The sequence below is a fragment of the Salvia splendens genome, chromosome 2 (genome assembly GCF_004379255.2).
Source record: "Salvia splendens isolate huo1 chromosome 2, SspV2, whole genome shotgun sequence".
Lineage (NCBI taxonomy): Eukaryota > Viridiplantae > Streptophyta > Magnoliopsida > Lamiales > Lamiaceae > Salvia > Salvia splendens.
The window spans coordinates 28,613,855-28,635,426 of NC_056033.1; the positions used below are offsets into that span (position 1 = coordinate 28,613,855).

The 21,572-nt window shown below is 32.3% G+C and overlaps 1 protein-coding gene across 1 annotated transcript; it reads left to right on the plus strand.

The window, feature by feature from the left end:
* The first annotated feature begins 5,875 nt into the window (after positions 1 to 5,875).
* LOC121763809 (cis-prenyltransferase 4, chloroplastic-like) lies at positions 5,876 to 7,828 on the plus strand. The gene is made up of 3 exons (XM_042159898.1): positions 5,876 to 6,340; positions 6,424 to 6,491; positions 7,238 to 7,828. The coding sequence occupies exons 1-3, from the start codon at positions 5,912 to 5,914 to the stop codon at positions 7,674 to 7,676; spliced, it is 936 nt and encodes a 311-aa protein (XP_042015832.1). The 5' UTR covers positions 5,876 to 5,911; the 3' UTR covers positions 7,677 to 7,828.
* The last annotated feature ends 13,744 nt before the right edge of the window (positions 7,829 to 21,572 follow it).

Below are 21,572 nucleotides of genomic sequence, written 5' to 3' on the forward strand. Positions count from 1 at the left end.
AAATACATCGAAATCTGAATAGCGAGATTGAGACTGTTCATTATTACAAGAGATACACTATCTTTGTGAGATTCACATCGTTATCGGTTGTGATTGTCGAGGGAAAAACGTTTGTATGTGAGTTTGAGTGTTCTTGATCGTGTCGATCATGTGTTGACTCTTGTAATCACTTTCTGAGTGTTTGAATAAAATTATGGGATCATCTTCTCCGTGGATGTAGGTCATTCGACTGAACCACGTAAATATTTGCGTATTGTGCATTCCATTTCTGTCATCTTCGGATCTTATATATATTGAAGTTCATTCACAAATCCAATATCATCCAATTCTTTAATAAAATATTGATCTCTCTCTCATATATACACAGAATACTTCTTCTGTCCCAAATAAATTATCATCATTTGACTCGGTACGGATTTTAAGAAGTGTAATAAAAAGTGGGTTGAAAATGTTAGTGACATGACTTATGTGTCCTACTTTTATATAGTGTTAGTTTATGATAAAAATGTGAGTGAAAATGAGTTAGTGGAATGTTAGCTCTACTACCAAAAATGGTAAAAGTGAAAGGTACAAATTTTTAGGAACTAAAGAAAAAAGAAAATAAGTGACAAATTTTTAGGGACCTGAGGACTATAATTTTTACTTGTATCTCATATATCACTAGTTTCTATCACCCTATTTCTAACCCTTCCTCTCTCATAATCATATTTATCTCTCGTTACACTTACGCAGCATGTCGCAGCTACTTTTTACGATATTGATGTTAGCACCGAAAAATTTCTATATTGATGTTGAAGCCGGAAATTTTCTACCATTATAAATACGGAGTAGTATTTTGTACCCGCGGTGAAAAATTCCTAGCAATGATTCTAACTCAATCTAATAATATATTTTCATTTCACTCAATATTATTAATTATAAGAATATAATTAATTTTTATATGTTTAGAAATACTATATGAAATTAGATAAATTATGGTAAATTCTAAAATTATAATAAGATATTGGAATAAGCATATATAAATTCCACAAACAATTCATAAATGTAAAATTTTAAAAATAGAAAAACAATGGAAAGAAATTGAAAACCATCCACGAAAATATAAAAATTGCAAAATAAATTAATTATAAAACAAAACATAGAGGAGGATACTTTTTGTTGTCCTATAGAGTATTTTTATGTTGGTATGTTCTATAAAAATAATCCACTTTTATATTTAACAATCCTTTTTCTCAGTTTCTTCTTCATTAATAGTATTTTAATTATTTTATTATTAATTTTGAATTAAAATTTATATTATCCTAAAAATCTCAATTTTTATAAGACTTGGAAAGAGTATAAATATTGAAAAACCAATAATTTGATATCATATGTACAAATCCCCCACCCCCACCAAAAAAAAATTTGGTTGCCCAACATTGAATGCCATTGAAAAAAATGGGTGGCTGTCCAAAATTGAAATGCGGAAGGAGTACGGTTACATTATGGCATCCAAAATAGTGGAGCCCAAGTCCAAGGCCAAGCCACCAAATTTACCGAGCTATGGCTGTCAAAACGTGCGGGTTGGATCGTTATCGTGTCAACCCATTATCGACCCAACCTAATCGTGTCCCAACCTAACCCAACCCGAAATCATCGGATTCTTATCATGTCCCAACCCAACGGGTTCGTGTCGGGTTCGTGCGTGTTATCGTGTACCCAGAAAAAAGTCATCTCTATTAATGATAGTAAATTAGCTTGACACGACACGATAACGACTAAAACATGATGTTATTATACGATTTAAACATGATATTACACGATAAAATAAAAATTTACCAAATTAAAATAATTATTTTCTTAATCAAAATAATAAAATTAAAGTATAGTAATATTAAATCTATATAATAAAATTAAATAATTAAAAAATTTGAATTAATATTTTTTAATTAATCAAATTAAAGTATAGTATTTTTTAATTAATTAAAATTAAAGTATAATATTTTTTAATTAATTAAAATTAAAGTATAATATTTTTAATCAACAAAAATAATTAAAAATTAAAGTTTAATAATTTTTTAATTAATAAAAAATAAATTTTATTTCTTAAACGTATAACCCAAACCCGACCCAACCCGTTATCTTCGTGTTCTTATTGGGTCGACCCTATAAGGACCCAAATTCTGAACGTGCGTGTTCGTGTCGTGTTAATTTCGTGCCGGTCCGTGTCGTGTTATTGTGTCGTATCAAAAATTGTCAGCCTTAGGTCGGGCCACAAAAAGAAACTTGTTTACACAATAGTGGACAAGCTCAAGCCACAAATTAATTTTTTTTTCATTTTTGCTTATATTTTAATTTAACTAGAATAAAAATTATCACACTATAATAAATTAAAAAATATATGTATAAATTAATTAAAAAAAGTTAACAGTTACAAGTAAATATATTTATTGAAAATTTGAATTTTAATTATTTCTGTAATTAGGGTGTGAATTGAAATCATATCCTTAATTAAAAAGTTGACCAATTTTAATTGAGATTTAATTTTAGAGATGATTTATTTCCTAAATTAATGCTAAATTATTTTTTTGAAAACTGGCGTGATTTATTTCATAGTTTTAGAGATGATTTAATTACACTCCCTCTCTCAATATCTCTCTCTCTACACTTCAATCTTCTCCAAAATCCCTAAAATCAACACCAAAACTGAAAAAATAAAATAATAACAAAAATTCCACTTGGGCGGGCTCCGCGCCCCAGCCCGGCCAGCTTGGTGGCGCTGAGTTGGGCGACCCCTCCCCCTCCCGCCGCAACCAGCCACCCCCGGGCTGGGAGCCGCGGCTCCCTTATTGTGGACGTCTTAATATGTGGTGTATCAGCACTGTGTTTATCTTAGTACGTATTAACTTTATTCAGTTTTATTTCGAGTCTATTTATTCATACTCCTCCTTCTCCTGTGATATACTAGTACCTCTACTTTTCCATTGTGGTTATTTTTTTATTAAATCTCTTATTTCATTTTTAAAATTTTTGATAATTAATCTTATTTTCTACTAATTAATTTTATTCACGTTTTAAAATAATATTAATACAAATATATTCCTTTCGTTTGTGAAAAATATAAACTACTCTCTCCGTCTTCAAAGAGTATGAACTTTGAGTTCGGCACGGGTTTTAATAAGTAACAGGAAAAGTAAGAGAGAGAGGGAGAAAGGGTAGTGGAGATAATGTTAGTGGAGAATGGATTTCACATTATTATAAAGGTATAAGTGTTAATGGTAATAGTATAAGTTCTAAATAAAATGATGTGTATGGGTGGTTAGTTGTTTGGATTTTTTAAAATTAGAAAGTTCATACTCTTTAGGGACGGACTAAAAAGAAAATAGTTCATACTCTTTGGGGATGGATGGAGTATTTTCTTATTAATTCATCCTTAGTATGAACTTCTAATTTTAGTAAAGTTAAACAACACATTACGTCATTACCACTATACATCATTTTATTTACAACTTATGTCGTCACACTATATGATGTGGAGTACACTCTCTACTAACAATACTTACACTAATTTATCCCTCATTATCTCTTGTTTTACCAATTATACTTTAAAATCCGAACCAAAACAAATATTTATATTTTTAAGATACGAAGGGAGTACAAAAATAGAAACACTTTCCTTTTTATTCCATTTTATAAAAATAGAAACTCTCATTTTAGAAAATAGACCTCACAATCCACTAACACTATTACATTACTTTTTCTCATCTATCTTACTTTATCCATTTTTTCTTTTCATATCTCTTATTCTCTCGGTTCCTTAATATGAGTCACTTTTGTGGTGGTCGCGGATTTTTAAAAAAGTAAAGAATTGTGAGTTGAAAATGTTAGTGGAATATGAGGCCCACTTTTTTATGGAGTACTTGTTTTATAATAAAATGTGAATGGAGTGAGTTAATGTAATGTGAGACCTACTTACTATTTATGGTAAAAAAATGAAATGTCACTCTTCTTGTGGGACAGACCGAAATGACAAAATGCGACTCTTATTGTTGGACGAATGGAGTATTTACCAATTTTACATTAAAACCAGTGTCGTTTCCAAAGTTCCTATTTTTAGGAAATGTAAAGAATATTATTTTGTGCATTCTACATAATTTAGGATTCATGGATATTAGAGAAGTAGCTTGATCTAATCTCATACTCCATCCGTTCCAACTAAGATGATACATTCATATTTTTGGTAACTTTCACTCTTCAATTCATATACCTAACCATTTTTTTTATCACTTCAATTAAATATTATTTTTCTCTCTCTATTTAATATTACTTACACCTACTATCTATCTCTCCAATTAACCACATTAACTAACAACCCTTAAAATCTCGTGTCAACTAAGAAATATGCCATCTTAGACTGGATGGATGGAGTACTACACAAGAGCTAGTAGCCTGTGGTCTAAGTTTTGGACCATGATCTCTCTTTAATATTAATACTCCTTTCATTCACAAAAAATAGTCTCATTTTATAATTTTTAGATATCTACAAAAAATAGTTTCATTTTTAAAAATAGAAAGTTTATCTTTCATACTTTATCTATTTTTTCTTTCTATCTTTCTTATTTTACATACCTTTTTTCATTTTCTTTTTTACTTTATTAATTTTTTGAACAAAACTCGTATCGTTTAAATAAAGATTATTTTTTATGGAGGGAATGAGTATTATATAACATCTCACAAGCTTTTAGTGATTTATAGTTTTGGACGAAAATATGACAAATGAGAGGTTCTAGAGTTTAACATTGACGTTTTAGCTTTTTTTAAATTTATATTGATGTATATTAAGAGAGATCTCCTTCCATTTCTAAAAATAGTCAAATTTGTAATTTGTGAAGTTAAAAAGATGTAGGAAAAAGTTAGAGATAGAGAGGGAAAAGGTTGCGAAAGGAGGGTTGGTACGATTACTATTTCGTGAAAATTTTTCATATTTAGACTTAGTCTAATTTTTTAAGTCTCAAAATGATAAAATTGAACTATATTTTTGGTGATGGAAGGATTATTATACTGATTATGTCCACAAAAAATAGTCTAATTTTTTTTATCTTGGGATGTCAAAAAAATATTGTCATTTCTAAAAATAGAAAGTTTTTCTCATAGTTTACCTACTTATTCACTTACTTTACTTACATTTCTAAAAAAATATTCTCATTTCTAAAAATAGAAAGTTTTAACTATTTTTTCCATATATCTTTCTTACTTTACGTACATTTCTTCCCCTTTCCCATACTTTACTTATTTTCCTTATATTTCTCTTACTTTACCTATTTTTTTTCTCATTTCTCATACTTTACCTATTTTTTCTTTATATCTTTCTTACTTTACCTACTTTTTATCATATCTCTCATACTTTACTAATTTTTTTATTAAAATTCGTGTCGTTCACAAATTAGACTATTTTTTATGGACCGAAGGAGTATAACATCTCACACAAGCTTTTAGAGTATTATAGTTTTTGGATGAAAATACGAGGTTCTAGAGTTTAAGATTAGAGTTATTGTTTTTTTTTCATTAATACTAATATATTTAGAAATGCCGTACTCACTTCCTTCCATATTAATTGAGTCATTTTTTTATTTTGAAAAGTTTCAATATTGTTGAGTCATTTTTAATTTTAATAAAAAAGTATTATCTCCTTTGCTTTATTCTCTTCTAGTTTCTTTTACTTTATTTATCATTCACTTAATCATACTATTTTTAATGTCTCAATTGATAACTAATAGAAGATATACTTCCTCCTCCGTTCTATAAAAATATGCATGTTCTAATTTAAAAAATCTTTTATCTCAAGACTCATTCTCTATTAACAATATTTTAGTTATTTTTTTTTTGGAGACTGTCCGAGTATTGTCATTGTTATTTAAACAGTGTCCAATTGATGGCAGAGGCTATTTATCAATGGAGTGGTCTCTCAATTGAAAAACTAGTGAGCAGTGAGCCCCTTCCTAAAAATCCCGCCTTCACAAAATCAGCGATGGTATCTCTCCAAATCAAGCTCGGGCTGCCGGCGCCACACCTCAGCAACTCACTAGATCTAAAGCAGGTGCCGTTGCCGCCGCGCGCGTTATCTTCTTCAGCCAAGCATCCCGGCGAGGAGGCGGCCTTGCTGAGGGAGTCGATGCCGAGACACGTGGCGGTGATTATGGATGGGAACAGGAGGTGGGCCCGGATGAGGGGTTTGCCGGTCGGGTCGGGCTATGAGGCCGGGCTTCGGGCCTTAAAAAGGACGGTGGAGCTCTCTTCCAACTTGGGGATAAGGGTTCTTACTGTCTTCGCCTTTTCTTCCGATAATTGGTTTCGCCCAAAGGTATATTTATAATTATCTTTTTCTTCTTTTTTTTTTAAAAAAAAATCAATTGTTTTCACTTTATTTGTTGATTTTTATTATAGGTAGAGGTTGATGTCTTGATGGCATTGTTTGACAGAGGGTTAAGAGAGGAACTCCAAAATTTATTAAGGTATTAATTCATTTTAAGTTACTCCTAATTTATGTATAAATATATGCTCACCTTTACTATTTTATTTGCATTGTTGTAGTACTATTATAAATTCGTTTTTGTGGTGGGTACATTCAATTTCATTTTTTAGTATAAATATCACATCAAATGCTTTATGATTTTACTTCAATTATTTACACTAAACTTATCTTTCCCAAAATTTGAAAAAGTTTTTGGTTTGTTTATTGTAAACCTCCTTCACTAATTGTCCACTTTGGTTCCGACATTGAGTTTTAAGAAATGTAAATAAAAGTTGGTTGAAAAATTTAATGGAACGCGAGTCTTATTTTTATATATTAATTTTATATTAAAACATGAGTGAGATGAGTTAGTGAAATGTGAACCATAATTATCATTTATGGTAAAAAGTGGAAGAAGACAATTAATGCAGGACTGATGGAGTATTTTTTACTTAAAAACCAAAATTAAAATTGGTTTTAGAGTACCATTTGAACTAATTGTCTGTCTCATTTTAAATTTTAGTGTACTATTGAGTATTGGAAGATGATCTTACTTAAGTTGTGTGTTGATCATCAATCTTAAATTTTTGTGCTTTGATAGAATCCCGACCCATTTGAAATGTCATTTCTATTTTGTACTTAGAAGGTTAATTGTATTATCAAGTGGTTTTCAGAATGTGAGGGAGGGAGTATTATTATTATTTTTTTTCTTTCCAGTGATTGCTAATGCCCTCATCTCCTTAACAGTGCAGATGTTAGGATTTCAATCATTGGGGACTCCTCTAAACTCTTCAATTCATTGCAAGCATTGCTAGCCAATGCAATTGAAACCACCAAGAAAAACTCAAAACTTCACCTAATCATCGCAGTTAACTACACTGGCCGGAGTGATGTTGTGCAAGCCTGCCAAAAGGTCGCGGCTAAGGTGAAAGATGGAGTCATTGAGCCCGGGGATATCGATGAGGTTGTATTCGAAAGGGAACTTGGAACGAATTGTACGGATTTCCCACATCCCGACTTACTAATTCGGACCAGTGGGGAGCTGAGAGTCAGTAATTTCTTACTATGGCAGTTGGCTCATACTGAACTATACTTCACTGATTCACTTTGGCCTGATTTTGGTGAAGATGAGTTCTTACAGGCCTTAACTTCGTTCCAACAAAGGCAGAGACGCTTTGGCTGTTGAAGCTTTGGTTTCGGAATGAAACATCCTCTCATAGTTTCAATCTAAGTGGAGCATTTTTTATTCGAAATGAGATTTTGTTGTTTTGTGAGTTAAGTGAAGAAAAAACAAAGTATGAGAGAAAATAAAATAGGGAGTGATGTTTTTGTTATAAAGAAATGTGTCATTTAGATTGTGACGTTTTAAAATGTGAATAAAATGGGTTAGTGGAAAGTAGGGTCTAGGCCTGCAAATTTAATCTGCGGGTTTCGGGTATACCCGACCCAATGCCCGACGGGTTTTGGGTACCCGAAACCCGAAATTATGGGTTCGGGTATGAGTTTGGGTAGTTAATGTTAAAATATTTCAGATGTAGGGTACTCGAAATCCGTATTAGAGTACCTGACAAATACCCGATTAAACTCGATTAATTATGCATTTGTGATAAATATTTTTATTTAGTATAGGTTGCTTTGACATTTTATTGTTCTATTACCTCGACTTTAATACTTCTTTACGTTCGTGTTATGTTCATGTTGCATTCTTTATATTCTTAATTGTTATCTTTTGAAAATATATAGTTATGCTTTCTCCGTTTTATTTACATGTTCATTTAATGTCTTAAAAATTATTTTAATCTCTTTTATGTTTCAATTTATGCCAAAAATTTCTTTATTTTAAAATTAAGTAGTGTCTATTTGTCTAATGTCTATTTTATATAGAGAAAGCTAAAACATTAGAAATTTAGAATTGAAGTTTAGACTTTTAATAATAGTCAATAAATAGTAGTATTGTGTTATTTTTAATAATTTCTATTCTCGTCACAATATAATTTATATAAAAGAATAAATTTGAAATATAGTAATTTCGTTATAAGTACCTGATTAGTTGGATTCGGGTACCTGCATTGGGTATTAGTGTACCCGAATTTACATACAGGTCGGATATTGGATATGATATTTTTTAGATTTTGGGTTTGAGTACCCGAATTTTTAGGTTTGGGTACCGGCAGATATCTGAATTTGCAGGGCTAATAGGGTCTATTTATCGTCTAAAATGAGAATAGACAGTTAATAAAAGACATAGATAATAGCAAAAATAAACCATTAATAATTAACGATGGAGTAGTAATTAATATAATCGGTGCATTAAAAATTAGTAGCTGTACTTATGTACCGGGGGCTAATTATTGGCGGTTGACAATTTGATGACTTTTAATACTCATTTGGTCTTATTTTAAATAGTGTATTTTCTTAGTACTCCTTTCGTTCGTTCTAATGGATGCAATTTTTTTAACACAATTTTCTAAAATTGTACTCCCTCCGTCCCGGACTACTTGCACTTGTTTCCTTTCTAGGCGTCCCAAGTTATTTGCACTCTTTCCATTTTTAGTAAAAATTATCACCTACAACCGTAATATTTGACTTTGTCTATCACTCATTCCTTAATCTCCGTGCCGAAAAGGAAACGTTCGAGTAGTCCGGGACGGAGGGAGTATTAAGTGAGTTAAATAAAGAAAGGAAAAAATAAGAAATGAAAAGGGTAGAGCGATAAAAAAAAATAAAGTAAAAGAGTGTAAAGTAAATGAGAATAAATATGTTAATTTTTACTAAAAAAGAAAAATGATTTCACTTCTATGGAACTTTTATGGAATGTACTAAAATGACTTCACTACTATAGAATGAATGGAGTATTTGATATGGAGTTTTATTCAGTGTTGACTGTCGTGTCAAGTGAAAGAAAAAACAAAGTAAAGATTATAATATTTTTATTTTAATAAATATGTTAATAAGAATTAGATATTTAAATAGAACAAAATGTACTCCACTATTTAAAATGAGACAAAAAAAGTAATTCATTGGTTCCATTAGAAATGAAGTGTATTTTTTTTAGGTCGCACTTACTAAAAGTGTGATATTTTATTACAGTGAAAAAAATAATACTTTATCTCTATCTTATTTTATCATATTCTTACTTTTTCCCCTATTTTTTTCCACACTTACTTTTATTCTCTATATTATCACTGGTTATAAATACGTGTTAAAAAAAATGTGTCTAAATGTAAAACTCCTAGGACGGATGGAGTATTGAATAAGTTGCAGGCCAATTAATTGTACTCTACATCCCATCATATACCACGTGTATAAGTATATACCCCTAGGGAAACCACATTGCCGACACAATCAAAATGTTAAATTCATATAGAAATATCTAAATGAAAAATGTTATCTCTTTAGTTATTTTGGTATATTTTATAATAAATATTTATTTTTATTTTTATTATAAATAAAAGTCGGTTATATGTATAGAGGTGTGATCTAGGGGTTGATTTATTCTATTTAGTGAGATATGGTCTATGATAGAAACTTCTTATGTCCCAGTCAAGATGATCCCTTTTTCGTACTTGTTTTAGAAAAACAACAATAAATAATTAAATACATGGAAGATTCTGCATTATTATCTCTCTTACTTTAATTTTCATCTACTTTAACTATATATCATCATTTTCTCAAAATAAGTGTGAAATTGAAAGGTATCATTTTAAATGAGACAAAGAGAGTACCTATTATAACACATATCACACTAAATAGAATAAATCAACACACACACACACACATATATATATAGAGGTGTGATCAAATACAAACTCTCTATAATACAAACTATACAAACTCTCTATAATACAAACTATACAAACTGATGTCAACGGAGTGTACAAATTCTGTCAACGGGGGTTGATATCAACGAAGTGTACAAATTCTGTCAACAGGGGCTGATGTCAACATGGTGTACAAATTATGTGAACGGGGGTGTACAAATTCTGATTATTCGATGTCAACGGAGTGTACAGATTTGTAGGAAATGTTGACATTAGAAAAATCTCTTATATTAACCGTTGATTAATTGTATTAAGTGAGTAGGATTAAAGTTTGTATAGTTTGTATTATAGAGGGTTTGTAGTTTATCACACCCATATATATATATATATATATATAGAGTTGTGATCATATGATAACCCTCAATTTGTGTGATAACCCTATAACCAAATCTGGACCACACATATTTTCTAATCTTGTGGCTGAGATTCAAACTTAAATTTACTTCATAAAAAAAGGCGCAGGGGGTAAATATGTCATTTCTCTCATTTAATTTCTGAATTTCGCTCCATTCTTTCATTCTTTCTCATTTCGATTCTCTCCTCTTTCTCAACGATTTTGTTTCCATATTCCTCTTCTCATCAATTTTCTTCCCAGATTTGATGGTGTTGAGGGAAGAATTCTGGTTGATGAAGCTTCTGAAGCGGCAGACGACGCCAGATCTGTAACAGAATCGCACCGTCTCTTCCCGGAAGAAGGCCGGCCGAGAAATGTTGACTCTCCTCGCCACCGTCGTTAGACAAAGCTAGAGAGTCTTAATTTCGTTCCAAAAATAATTGTACCATAAAAAATGAAAAAGAGGGTGCATGTACAATTTGATTGGTACACCTCAAAACTCTATATATATCTTTCTTTTGTAATATCAGCTGAAACTAAACTCAACATCAACTCGGTTTTATAATTAATTTGATGATGATTTTATTCGAATGAGTGAGATCTTCTTTATTTGTTCAGTAAAAAATTTTTTGAAAGAGGTTTTAGTGTCTTTTTTATCTGTAATCTTGCCTAGTAGTTAAACATAAAAAATTATTTTTTGTATATTTGATGAGCTATCCAATACATAGTTGTCTACATGTTCTTCATTTTAGTGATGCTAAAATGATAGTTTTGCCGGATAGAATGATACTCTGAGTTGATAAAATGATAGTTTTGCCGGATAGAATGATACTCTGAGTTGATAAAATGATACTTTTGCTTTTATCCCATGAAACTATCATTTTATCCCCTGAAACCATCATTTTATCAAGTGCAACTATCATTTTACCTTCTGAAACTATCATTTTATCCCTTGAAACTATCATTTTATCCCCTGAAACCATCTTTTTATCAAGTGCAACTATCATGTTACCTTCTGAAACTATCATTTTATCCCCTGAAACTATCATTTTATCCCATGAAACCATCATTTTATCAAGTTCAACTATCATTTTACCCCCTGAAACTATCATTTTATCCCCTGAAACTATTATTTTATCCCCTGAAACCATCATTTTATCAAGTGCAACTATCATTTTACCTTCTGAAACTATCATTTTATCCTCTTAAACTATCATTTTATCTCCTGAAACTATCATTTTATCCCCTGAAATGATAGTTGAATTGCATGGATGAATAAGTATCCAACTTCAGAGGTTGATGACTGTGCAGTGGCCTGCCTCTTTCTCAACTCAACAACCAATTCAACCCCACACCCACTAGCCCAACTCACACAACACTAATACTCCATGTTTTGGTAATCGTTTAAGATTTCCAACTACTATATGTTTTATTACTGCATATTGTGGGATGGGATTCAAGCTTCTTCATAATTACTGTTGTTTTTTCGATAATTTTTTTATTTTCGTGCATTATAATTTCTTGAAATCACATCTTATTTAGAGTAATGTTTTTTTATATAGCGTTGTTATAAAATTGTTTTTTTCCTTTGGCCTATATAATACAACAATTCGGATGGGAAATTAAATTAATTACCAGTATATGGCATTATGACAAAATGAATATATTTTTCATTTATATTTATTATCTATTTTTATTGATTAGGATGATCGATTGATTTGTTGGTATGTACATAACTGGCGACCCGGTCGGGTGGAATTATTGAACTGACTATTCACCCGGCCGGGTGAAACTCTCTGGAGTCTTCATGAACAAAACTGGCGACCCGGCCGGGTGGAATTATTCAACATAAATTCCACCCGGTCGGGTAGCACTCCCGGCAGTCGCGCGCGGCTTTCGTAGATCGGTCATATCTCTCTCATCCAAACTCCGATTGGGGCGTGTGAGGTACCCACGCGAAGCTCTTTCGATGATGAAGACAATGGTAGTCTCAAAATAGGATTTGGACCCCATCTTGATAGGCAGATTAACGTTTGAAGCAGACCCCAGCCTCGCCTTGGCTCAATTTGACCATTTTTTACCTATCTTAACTTCAAACACTAGATAAACTCATCAAAGCACCTTTATAGTGAAATATGGACATAAACTCTAAGATAATGCAATGAAAGCACACAAAAGATCATGTTTAATGTCCAATAAAACAGTTAAAATCCGAGTTTATCATAGAATGATAGTTTTGCCGGATAGAATGATACTCTGAGTTAGATTTATAGTTGTTTCACTGATGTTAAGTGATTATGAAAACCGTAGTTTCTGTGGTTAGATTTATAGTTGTTTCACTGATGTTAACTGATTATGAAAATCGTATGGCCTTTGTATTATGTTTACATGGTTAGATTTATAGTTGTTTTGCAAATAAGAGTCAAGTGAAATCATAATAAAAGTGATGTGTTTTGTGAACAAAAGTGAAGTGTTTTCTGAACAAGTGTGATGTGTTTTGTGAAAAAGTGTGAAGTGTTTTCTGAACAAGAGTGATGTGTTTTGTGAACAAGAGTGAAGTGTTTTTCGAACAAGAGTGATGTGTTTTATGAACAAGAGTAAAGTAAAATCAGAATAAGAGTGAAGTGTTTTCTGAACAAGAGTGATGTGTTTTGTGAACAAGAGTGAAGTAAAATCAGAATAAGAGTGATGTGTTTTCTGAACAAGAGTGATGTGTTTTGTGAACAAGAGTGAAGTAAAATCAGAATAAGAGTGATGTGTTTTGTGAACAAGAGTGAAGTGTTTTCTGAACAAGAGTGATGTGTTTTGTGAAAAAGAGTGATGTGTTTTCTGAACAAGAGTGATGTGTATTGTGAACAAGAGTGAAGTGTTTTCTGAACAAGAGTGATGTGTTTTGTGAACAAGAGTGAAGTAAAATCATAATAAAAGTGATGTGTTTTCTGAACAAGAGTGAAGTAAAATCAGAATAAGAGTGAAGTGTTTTCTGAACAAGAGTGATGTGTCTTTGATTTTTTGCTATATTGATTTTTTTCTCATATCCATGAAGCTGCTGCAGCTGAAATAAGGTCTAAGATGCGTGATTGAAACACGATTGCAAAGGACACAACAGAGGACACGATAAAACACGATTTGTAATTGAAACTATCATTTTATCATTTCAAACTATCATTTTATCCACTGAAACTATCATTTGAAACTATCATTTTATCATTTTATGCAAAAGTATCATTTTATCATTTGAAAGTATCATTTTATCATTTGAAACTATCATTTTATCCACTGAAACTATTGTTTTATCCCCTGAAACTATCATTTTATCCCCTAAAACCATCATTTTATTAAGTGCAACTATCATTTTACCTTCTGAAACTATCATTTTATCCCCTGAATCTATCATTTTATCAAGTGCAACTATCATTTTACCTTCTGAAACTATCATTTTATATGATAATATTAGCTTTCAATCCAACTTTCAATTTGTTGCGATTTTATTAACAAGCTAAAATCTCCAAATCAAAAATTGAAGATCAGTATTATTCCTTTCATTTCTTAAAAGTATTGTTATTTTCATTCGTCGAAAACGTTTTCCACAACTCATTACCTCTAATTAATAATGTGGACAATAGTCACAATACAACAAGCAAAGTTTAGTACTCTCCAAATTTTGGGATTTTAGATAAAAATATTTATGTATATTAATCATATCAAAATTATCCATATGCACTGTATATTATTCTGCAGCATTCTATACAACGCGGCATTGCTTCCCCCACCCTACACCACCCCCCCTCCCCCAAAAAAATAATAATAATTCTCACACACAAACCCACACACAAGTATATATTCACATCACACAGTGAGAGTGAGTAAAGGCAAACCAGCTTATGCTATATTTACAGAACAACGGTGCGTCGTGATCTCGATTCATTCACAAATCCAAGCAGATTACTCACTCGTATACGCATACACTCTCTATCTCTACACATACATTAATATACGGTGGCGATATGGCGGCTGAAGAGGCGGAGGCGGCGGTGGCGCTGATGGACTCGGACGGGAACGGGTTGTTGGGTTTGGAGGATTTCGTGAAGATAGTGGAGGGAGCGGGAGAGGAAGAGAGGCAGAGCGATTTGATAGGTCAAATTTTGATATATCCGAAATGACAATTTTGCCCTTATATAACCGAAATATGATAGTTTTATTTGATAAAATGATAGTTTTGTTAGATTAAATCTAGACCACATATTTTAAAAATGTGTGGTGGAGATTTAGTTATAGGGTTATCATTATAATGCACCCCTATATATATATATATATATATATATATATATATATATATATAGGGTTTTGATCCATGCAAAAGCATTCTTAATACAAAAATGCAGAACCAAGTATACAAAAGTCATTTTTAGGTCATTGTAAGCTTATTTTTACGTCATTATAGTAAGGATGACATGAAATGATCTTAACATGACCTCAAATCCAAAGTTTATAATATGACCTAAAACTGCTTTACAATGACCCTCCGTGTTTTTGTTTAATTATTGACCATTGGATTGTCAAATCTCATGGTCAGGATTTGGTCTGGATTTTGTATTGAGATCAAGTTTTGTATTGATCATTTTCATATATATATATAGGGTAGTGTTAAACTCCTTTTCTCCCCTTAGATTTAAGTTCCTTCTTAATGTGGACCGTTAGATCTCATTCATCAACGGTCCAGATGATCTGCATTATTACACTATAATGGTGCATTATTAGTCGGTGTGCATTATTCAACTGAAAATCTGCATTATTACACTATAATGGTGCATTATTAGTCGGTGTGCATTATTTAACTGAAAATCTGCATTATTAAATGACACGTGGCATCAATCTAACCGTCGGATGACAAAATCGTGGGGCTGAGATCAAGAAGGAAATAGGAGAAAATATGGAAAAAGGATTTGAATACAGTCCTATATATATATATATATATATATATAACCTACTTTCATTCATAATAAAAATGAAAAAATATATTTATTATAGAAGATACCAAAATAGCTAAAAGAGATAAAGGGGGTCCAAAATGGCTACATTATTTTTTCTCTTACTTCGATTTCTCTCTACTTTTACTATTTATTGTCGTTTTTCCAAAACAAGTAAGAAAAAATGGATCATCTTAATTGGGACGAAGGGAGTAGTACTCTCCTGTCCTAATAAACAAACTTATTCTCCTTCCGTCCCATAGAAATAGATCATATTTCCTTTTTCGTCGTCCTATAGAAATAGTCCATATTCATTTATGGTAATCTTTTTTTTCCTTCTCTTTTACTTTATCATTTATAAACCCCACCATCCACTACACAATTTCAACTACTTTTTCTCATTCACCCGCAACGCGTCTCGTTGCGGGCTCTATCTCGTCTCGGAGAGACGAGACCGCATCGAGACAACATTGCGGGCTCCGTCTCGTCCCCAGCCCATCCCCATCCCGTCCCTTGTCTCGCCGCGGAGGGAAGTCTCGCGAGACAGCTAGCCACGCGCGTTGGCGACGTGGCAAGCTCCGGTTCGTCCGTGGCGCCCACTCGCCAGCCCGTGAGTGGGGGTAATTTTTATCCGAAAAAATGCTTTTTTTGTTTTTTTTAAAAATTCATGAATTCGAAAATTAAAAAAAATCTCAAAAAATATACTAGTCGTTTATAGCCATTTTTTGCAAATTTTTAATTTTTTTTTTATTTTTATAAGCCCCCAATCACTTCTATAAATATCAAATCATTCCCACAAATTAATCCACCATAAAAAAACTCTATATTCTCACTCAAACACTCTACATTCTTCATCTCAAAACATTATTTTCTCCCAAATTTAATCCATTCATGGATCCATATGAGCAAATGCGTCGAATAATGAAAGAATCGCTAGAAGAAGATCGACGTATGGAGGAGGAGGAAGCCGCGCCGCCTCAAAGGCGATCCCGTATTTACATCCATCGTGACCGGAAGGAAGCCGCCGCAAGGTTGGTACGCGATTACTTCTGTGAGAACCCGGTATGGGGAGAGACCTACTTACGTCGCCGTTTTCGCATACGGAAACGGCTATTTCTGCATATCGCAAATACATTGGCAGCCCGGGAAGAGTACTTCCAAGCAGGGTTCGACTCCGTTAGCCGTCCCAGTCACACGATGCTCCAGAAATGTACTGCAGTAATCCGTCAGCTTGCTACTGGACAAACGGCGGATGTGTTCGACGAATACCTGCACATTGGGGAAAGCACTGGGAGACTGTGTTTGATGAACTTCTGAAAAGGCGTCCGAGCAGCCTTCACCGACGAATTTCTCTGGAAGCCAAGCACCGCAGATTGTCAGTTTCTGCTCCGACTTCACGAAGAAGTGCACGGATTCCCCGGGATGCTTGGCAGCGTCGATTGCATGCATTGGCAATGAAAGAATTGCCCTGTGGCGTGGAGGGGGTCATACACGAGCGGCCACAAAGGCACCCACCCCACCGTTATACTCGAAGCCGTTGCCGACTACCGGCTATGGATTTGACATGCGTATTTCGGGGCCCCGGATCGAACAACGGCGTCAACGTGCTCAACCAATCCGACCTCTTCAGCAAAGTTTTGAATGGTAAAGCGTCGGCCATCAACTTCATCGCTAACAACCGCCAGTATAAAATTGGGTACTATCTTGCCGACGGCATCTATCCGAAGTGGCCAATCTTCGTGAAGACGTTCAACAGGCCGATGAACGAAAAACGGGCTCTTTTTGCGTAGAAGCAAGAGGCTACTCGCAAGGATGTGGAGAGAGCGTTCGGGGTTCTCCAAGCTCGATTCAACATTATCAAAGCCCCGGCTCGTACGTGGTTTATGGAGAATATGGTCGACATCATGTATACGTGCATAATCTTGCACAACATGATTGTCGCCGACGAAGGACCTGAGGCGGGAAATTGGTTCGACCCTGAAACCCCGGGAAGCTCTACCGCAAGTAGTCCGCCTCGCAGTGGAGTGCATCCGTCTTTGCAAGAGCGGCTGTCTGTTCGGTTAAGGAAATGTGATTCTACCGCCCAAGCCCAACTCCAGGAGGATCTAATGGAGCACATTTGGGCAAAATTTGGCAACCAGTAGACGCACATGATCGTCATTAGACAACTCCTTCTTCTGCTTCTTTGAGTTTTAAATTATGTATTTTTTATTTTTTTTAGGATTTTATTAATGTGGTTTTTTATTTTTTTTAGAATTTTAAGTTGTAATTTTATTTTATTTAATGAAGTGTGTTTTTATTAATTGAATTTGTTGGAAATAAAAATAAAAAATGAAATTGAATGAATAGTTAAGGGATGAGATGGTTAAGAGACGGTTAAGAGATGGAGGGATGCAGGTGATGTCTCTTAGTTAAGAGATGTGGTGAAAAGTACAGTGGGGCCCATGAATAGTGAAGAGATGAGACGGTTAAGAGACGGATAAGGGACAATGATGCGGATGACCTTACTTTATTAAATTATGCATTAAAACTCGTGTCAATCCTAAACAGTCTATTTCTATGGGATGAAGGAAGTATATGATATGGGTTTTAATAAGTTATTGGTAAAATAAGAGAGGAAAAAGATAATGGAAGTAGTGTTACTGGAAGTAGCTATTTCTACTTATCATATTCGCCGTGTTACAGTAGCAATTGCTATTCAAGATTACTTTGGCTGATTTTTTGAATATTTCGTGATATTATAACATATATGATGGATGTATCGAGATAGATAAAGATACAAAGGTAGGATTCTATTAAAGTGACAATTATATTTAAAATAATAACATATCACTAAAGGGAATCTTTAAATTTAGGAGTAGATTCAATTCTAGTCTGCCATATGAGTAGGCTTGTAGTGTATTTTTATGAGTTCAGTAAAAAATAAAAGGTGATGTTAAATATTGTTTATTTTCTAAAACATTTAACTTTGCATATTACGACTCGCCGTTGAAAATTCAGTGTCCAAAATATGAATTGGAACAAAGGATTTTGCTTGGAATTTTAATGTGGTGGAATTCAATTACATTGTTTGATGATGATTAATGTGACTTCATTTTTGTAAAAAAAAATTTATTGCAAGCCAATCAAATTTTTATGCAAATTTGGAAAGCATAAATAACTTATAAAAGTTCAAATTTAAAAACATATATATAGTGACAGCGCAATCAAAAACTTAAATAAATTGACTCAAACTTTAACATATAATACTAGTATTATTATTAAAATATTTAAATAACATTTTTGTTGACGTTGAAGTTTAAGTTTTATAAACATTATTTATTGACGGTATTTGTCATTTATTGAAATTAAAATTTCAATATCTTACAATCTAGATCATAGTTTTAAGTTTATAAAAAAGATACAGTTTGCAGATTTTACTATCCTACATACATATATACAGTATATCAATTACTCCATAATACATCTTCCATCTTGTTTAATGATACTTTTAATTTGTTTCATTTTTCTTCTTTTATACTTTCATATGTAAAAATCAAAAATAAAAAGTATAATCATAAATGTAACCTTAAATTTATATTGTTACCCTTACTTGCATAAAATTGTGATTTTTTATATAATTTTATTCATGTTTTATTTTAACATTGCACTTCAACTATATAGATAATACTCTCCTGTTTCACTAGAGTATATGCATTTTTAATTAGTTGGGTACAATGCATAATTAGTAAAGTAAGATAATTATAGAAAAACATATAGCTAAGTATTATTAGTGGAGAATGAGTATCATCATCTTAGAGAGAAAAGAATTTTCAAAATTAAAAAGTACATACCTCCGTGGGACGGACTAAAAAGAAAAAAAGGTGCACACTATTATTGGACGAAGGGAGTAATATATTATTAAAATATAAATATAGCTGGTAGTAAGAAAATAATCTGAAACTTAATTTTATTATATTAAATTCACGTCTGTGCATCATGTAAAAACTCAAAAATTAATTTAAAAAAACTCTTAAAATAAATTAATTCAATAGATGATTGCTACATAAAATATCAATTAAATTCAAAACTGAAAAGCATTAAAATCAAATTGTGTATACACTTATTAGAGCATCCGCAACGCGGTTCGTTGCGGGCTCAAACTCGTCCCACCAGGATGAGCCAGCGTTGCATGTATCTCGTCGTGCGGAGCAGCTCTTAGGGGTGCAAAAATGTCCGGTGAAGGAAGCGAACGAAGCAACGAGAAGGCGGCTTGAGATCGAGTTAAGGAACGAGGCGAATCACTTCAACCGAATTAGCCATGTTCTTCACGGCCATTATGGCCGACACTTTCCGTATAACATCAGTTCAATTAAGCGCACACAACCAAGCACTTGAGTTTCTCAGGGTTGAATTGGGATTGCCGCCAATGATGCGGAAGAGTAGTTTGTGAGGATTTGCAATGTGTAATTTTTAATTCTAGGATTTTAGTTATGCATTTTTCAATTATGTATTTTTTTCTTTTTTGGGATTTGAATTTGTAATTTTCGTATTTGTTAATGAATGTATATTAAATGAAATGTATTTAATTGGAAATGAGTAAATGAGTCGACGCTCATAACGTTTCTCCCACACACCCTTTATTCAAGATTTAGGTAGTCTAGATATAGAATTTTGGTGATCATTGTTGCTTAAGGAACCCAAAACTTAAACCTATCTATTTTGTTGCTAAAGATATGGAAAGATCCGAATAATATCACCTGTATTGTTTTCACCTTCTACATCATAAAATATAAGAATTTTAAATTATGTGATTTTCTAGTTCTCGAACATTTTTAGTAATAAAATAATATTTAATCTAAACATAAATTAAATTTGTTGGAAAAAATGAATAAGTAGGATCTATGAATAGTGAAGAAAAGAGATGGTAAGAGATGGATGGTTAGAAGGTGTTATCTCTTAACTAAGAGATGGAGTGAAAGGTGTTGGGGCGCCGACTAATTCTTTTACTAAATAAAATTATTTTTAAAAATTTTCTCTTTCCAATTAACACACCAAATCACTTTTTCCTCTCTAGAAGGAGATTTTTTTTTTCTATATTGAATACTGACTTTTCTTAATTTTGATATATTATAATAAATTTTAAATTTTGTGCTAATTAAGAAATTGTAGTTGGATAAATGGACGAGTATTTATATGATATGCTCACTAAATTGTGTGGAAGGAGTATACTTAACGAGACAAATTATTTGGAGCGCCATGTGGCAGCTAGTCATCCCATCATAGGATTGTGATGCAATTATTTGGTGAAAGATTATGATGATTTGGCATTTGGAAATAGGGCCAGCAGATTACATATATGAAAAAGTTAATCGCCATCTCTGTATTGTCGGTATACATATTGATTATTAGTTTCAATATCTTGATTGTAAGTTTGTTACTACTCCTTCAATACACAATTCATAATTATTATTGCTAGAATTTTCTTAAAAACATTATTTATTTACTATTGCCTTATTAGTTCCGCCGAAAAAGATCTTTGCTTCGAGTTTAAAAAACCAAGTTATTATTAAAAGAAAAAATATTTAAAAGCACCTCACCAAAATAACGCATAAATTCTCCAAGACTGCTGATCTTTCACTATTCGCTAATATTTTTAATTATATCGTCATTGAATATTTATTCTGACATTTCATAAATTACTTTAATCATCAGATTTGATAATACTATCAATAATAAAATAAATAAAAATACTAGCGTGGACTAGTGCTGACGGAAATTGTTATTGATTATATGTATTTTAAATTTTTTATGTGATTTTTAAGTAATTAGTAGGATTAGTAGAATTAGTAAAAGATTATGGAATTGGGCACCCTTTTTGAGGCAAGCTTTAGATTGCGTTAAATTAGGCAAAAGAAACTAACACACCTAACTCATACACATTACTGATTTTAATAAATTAGTTAATCAAAGTAAAG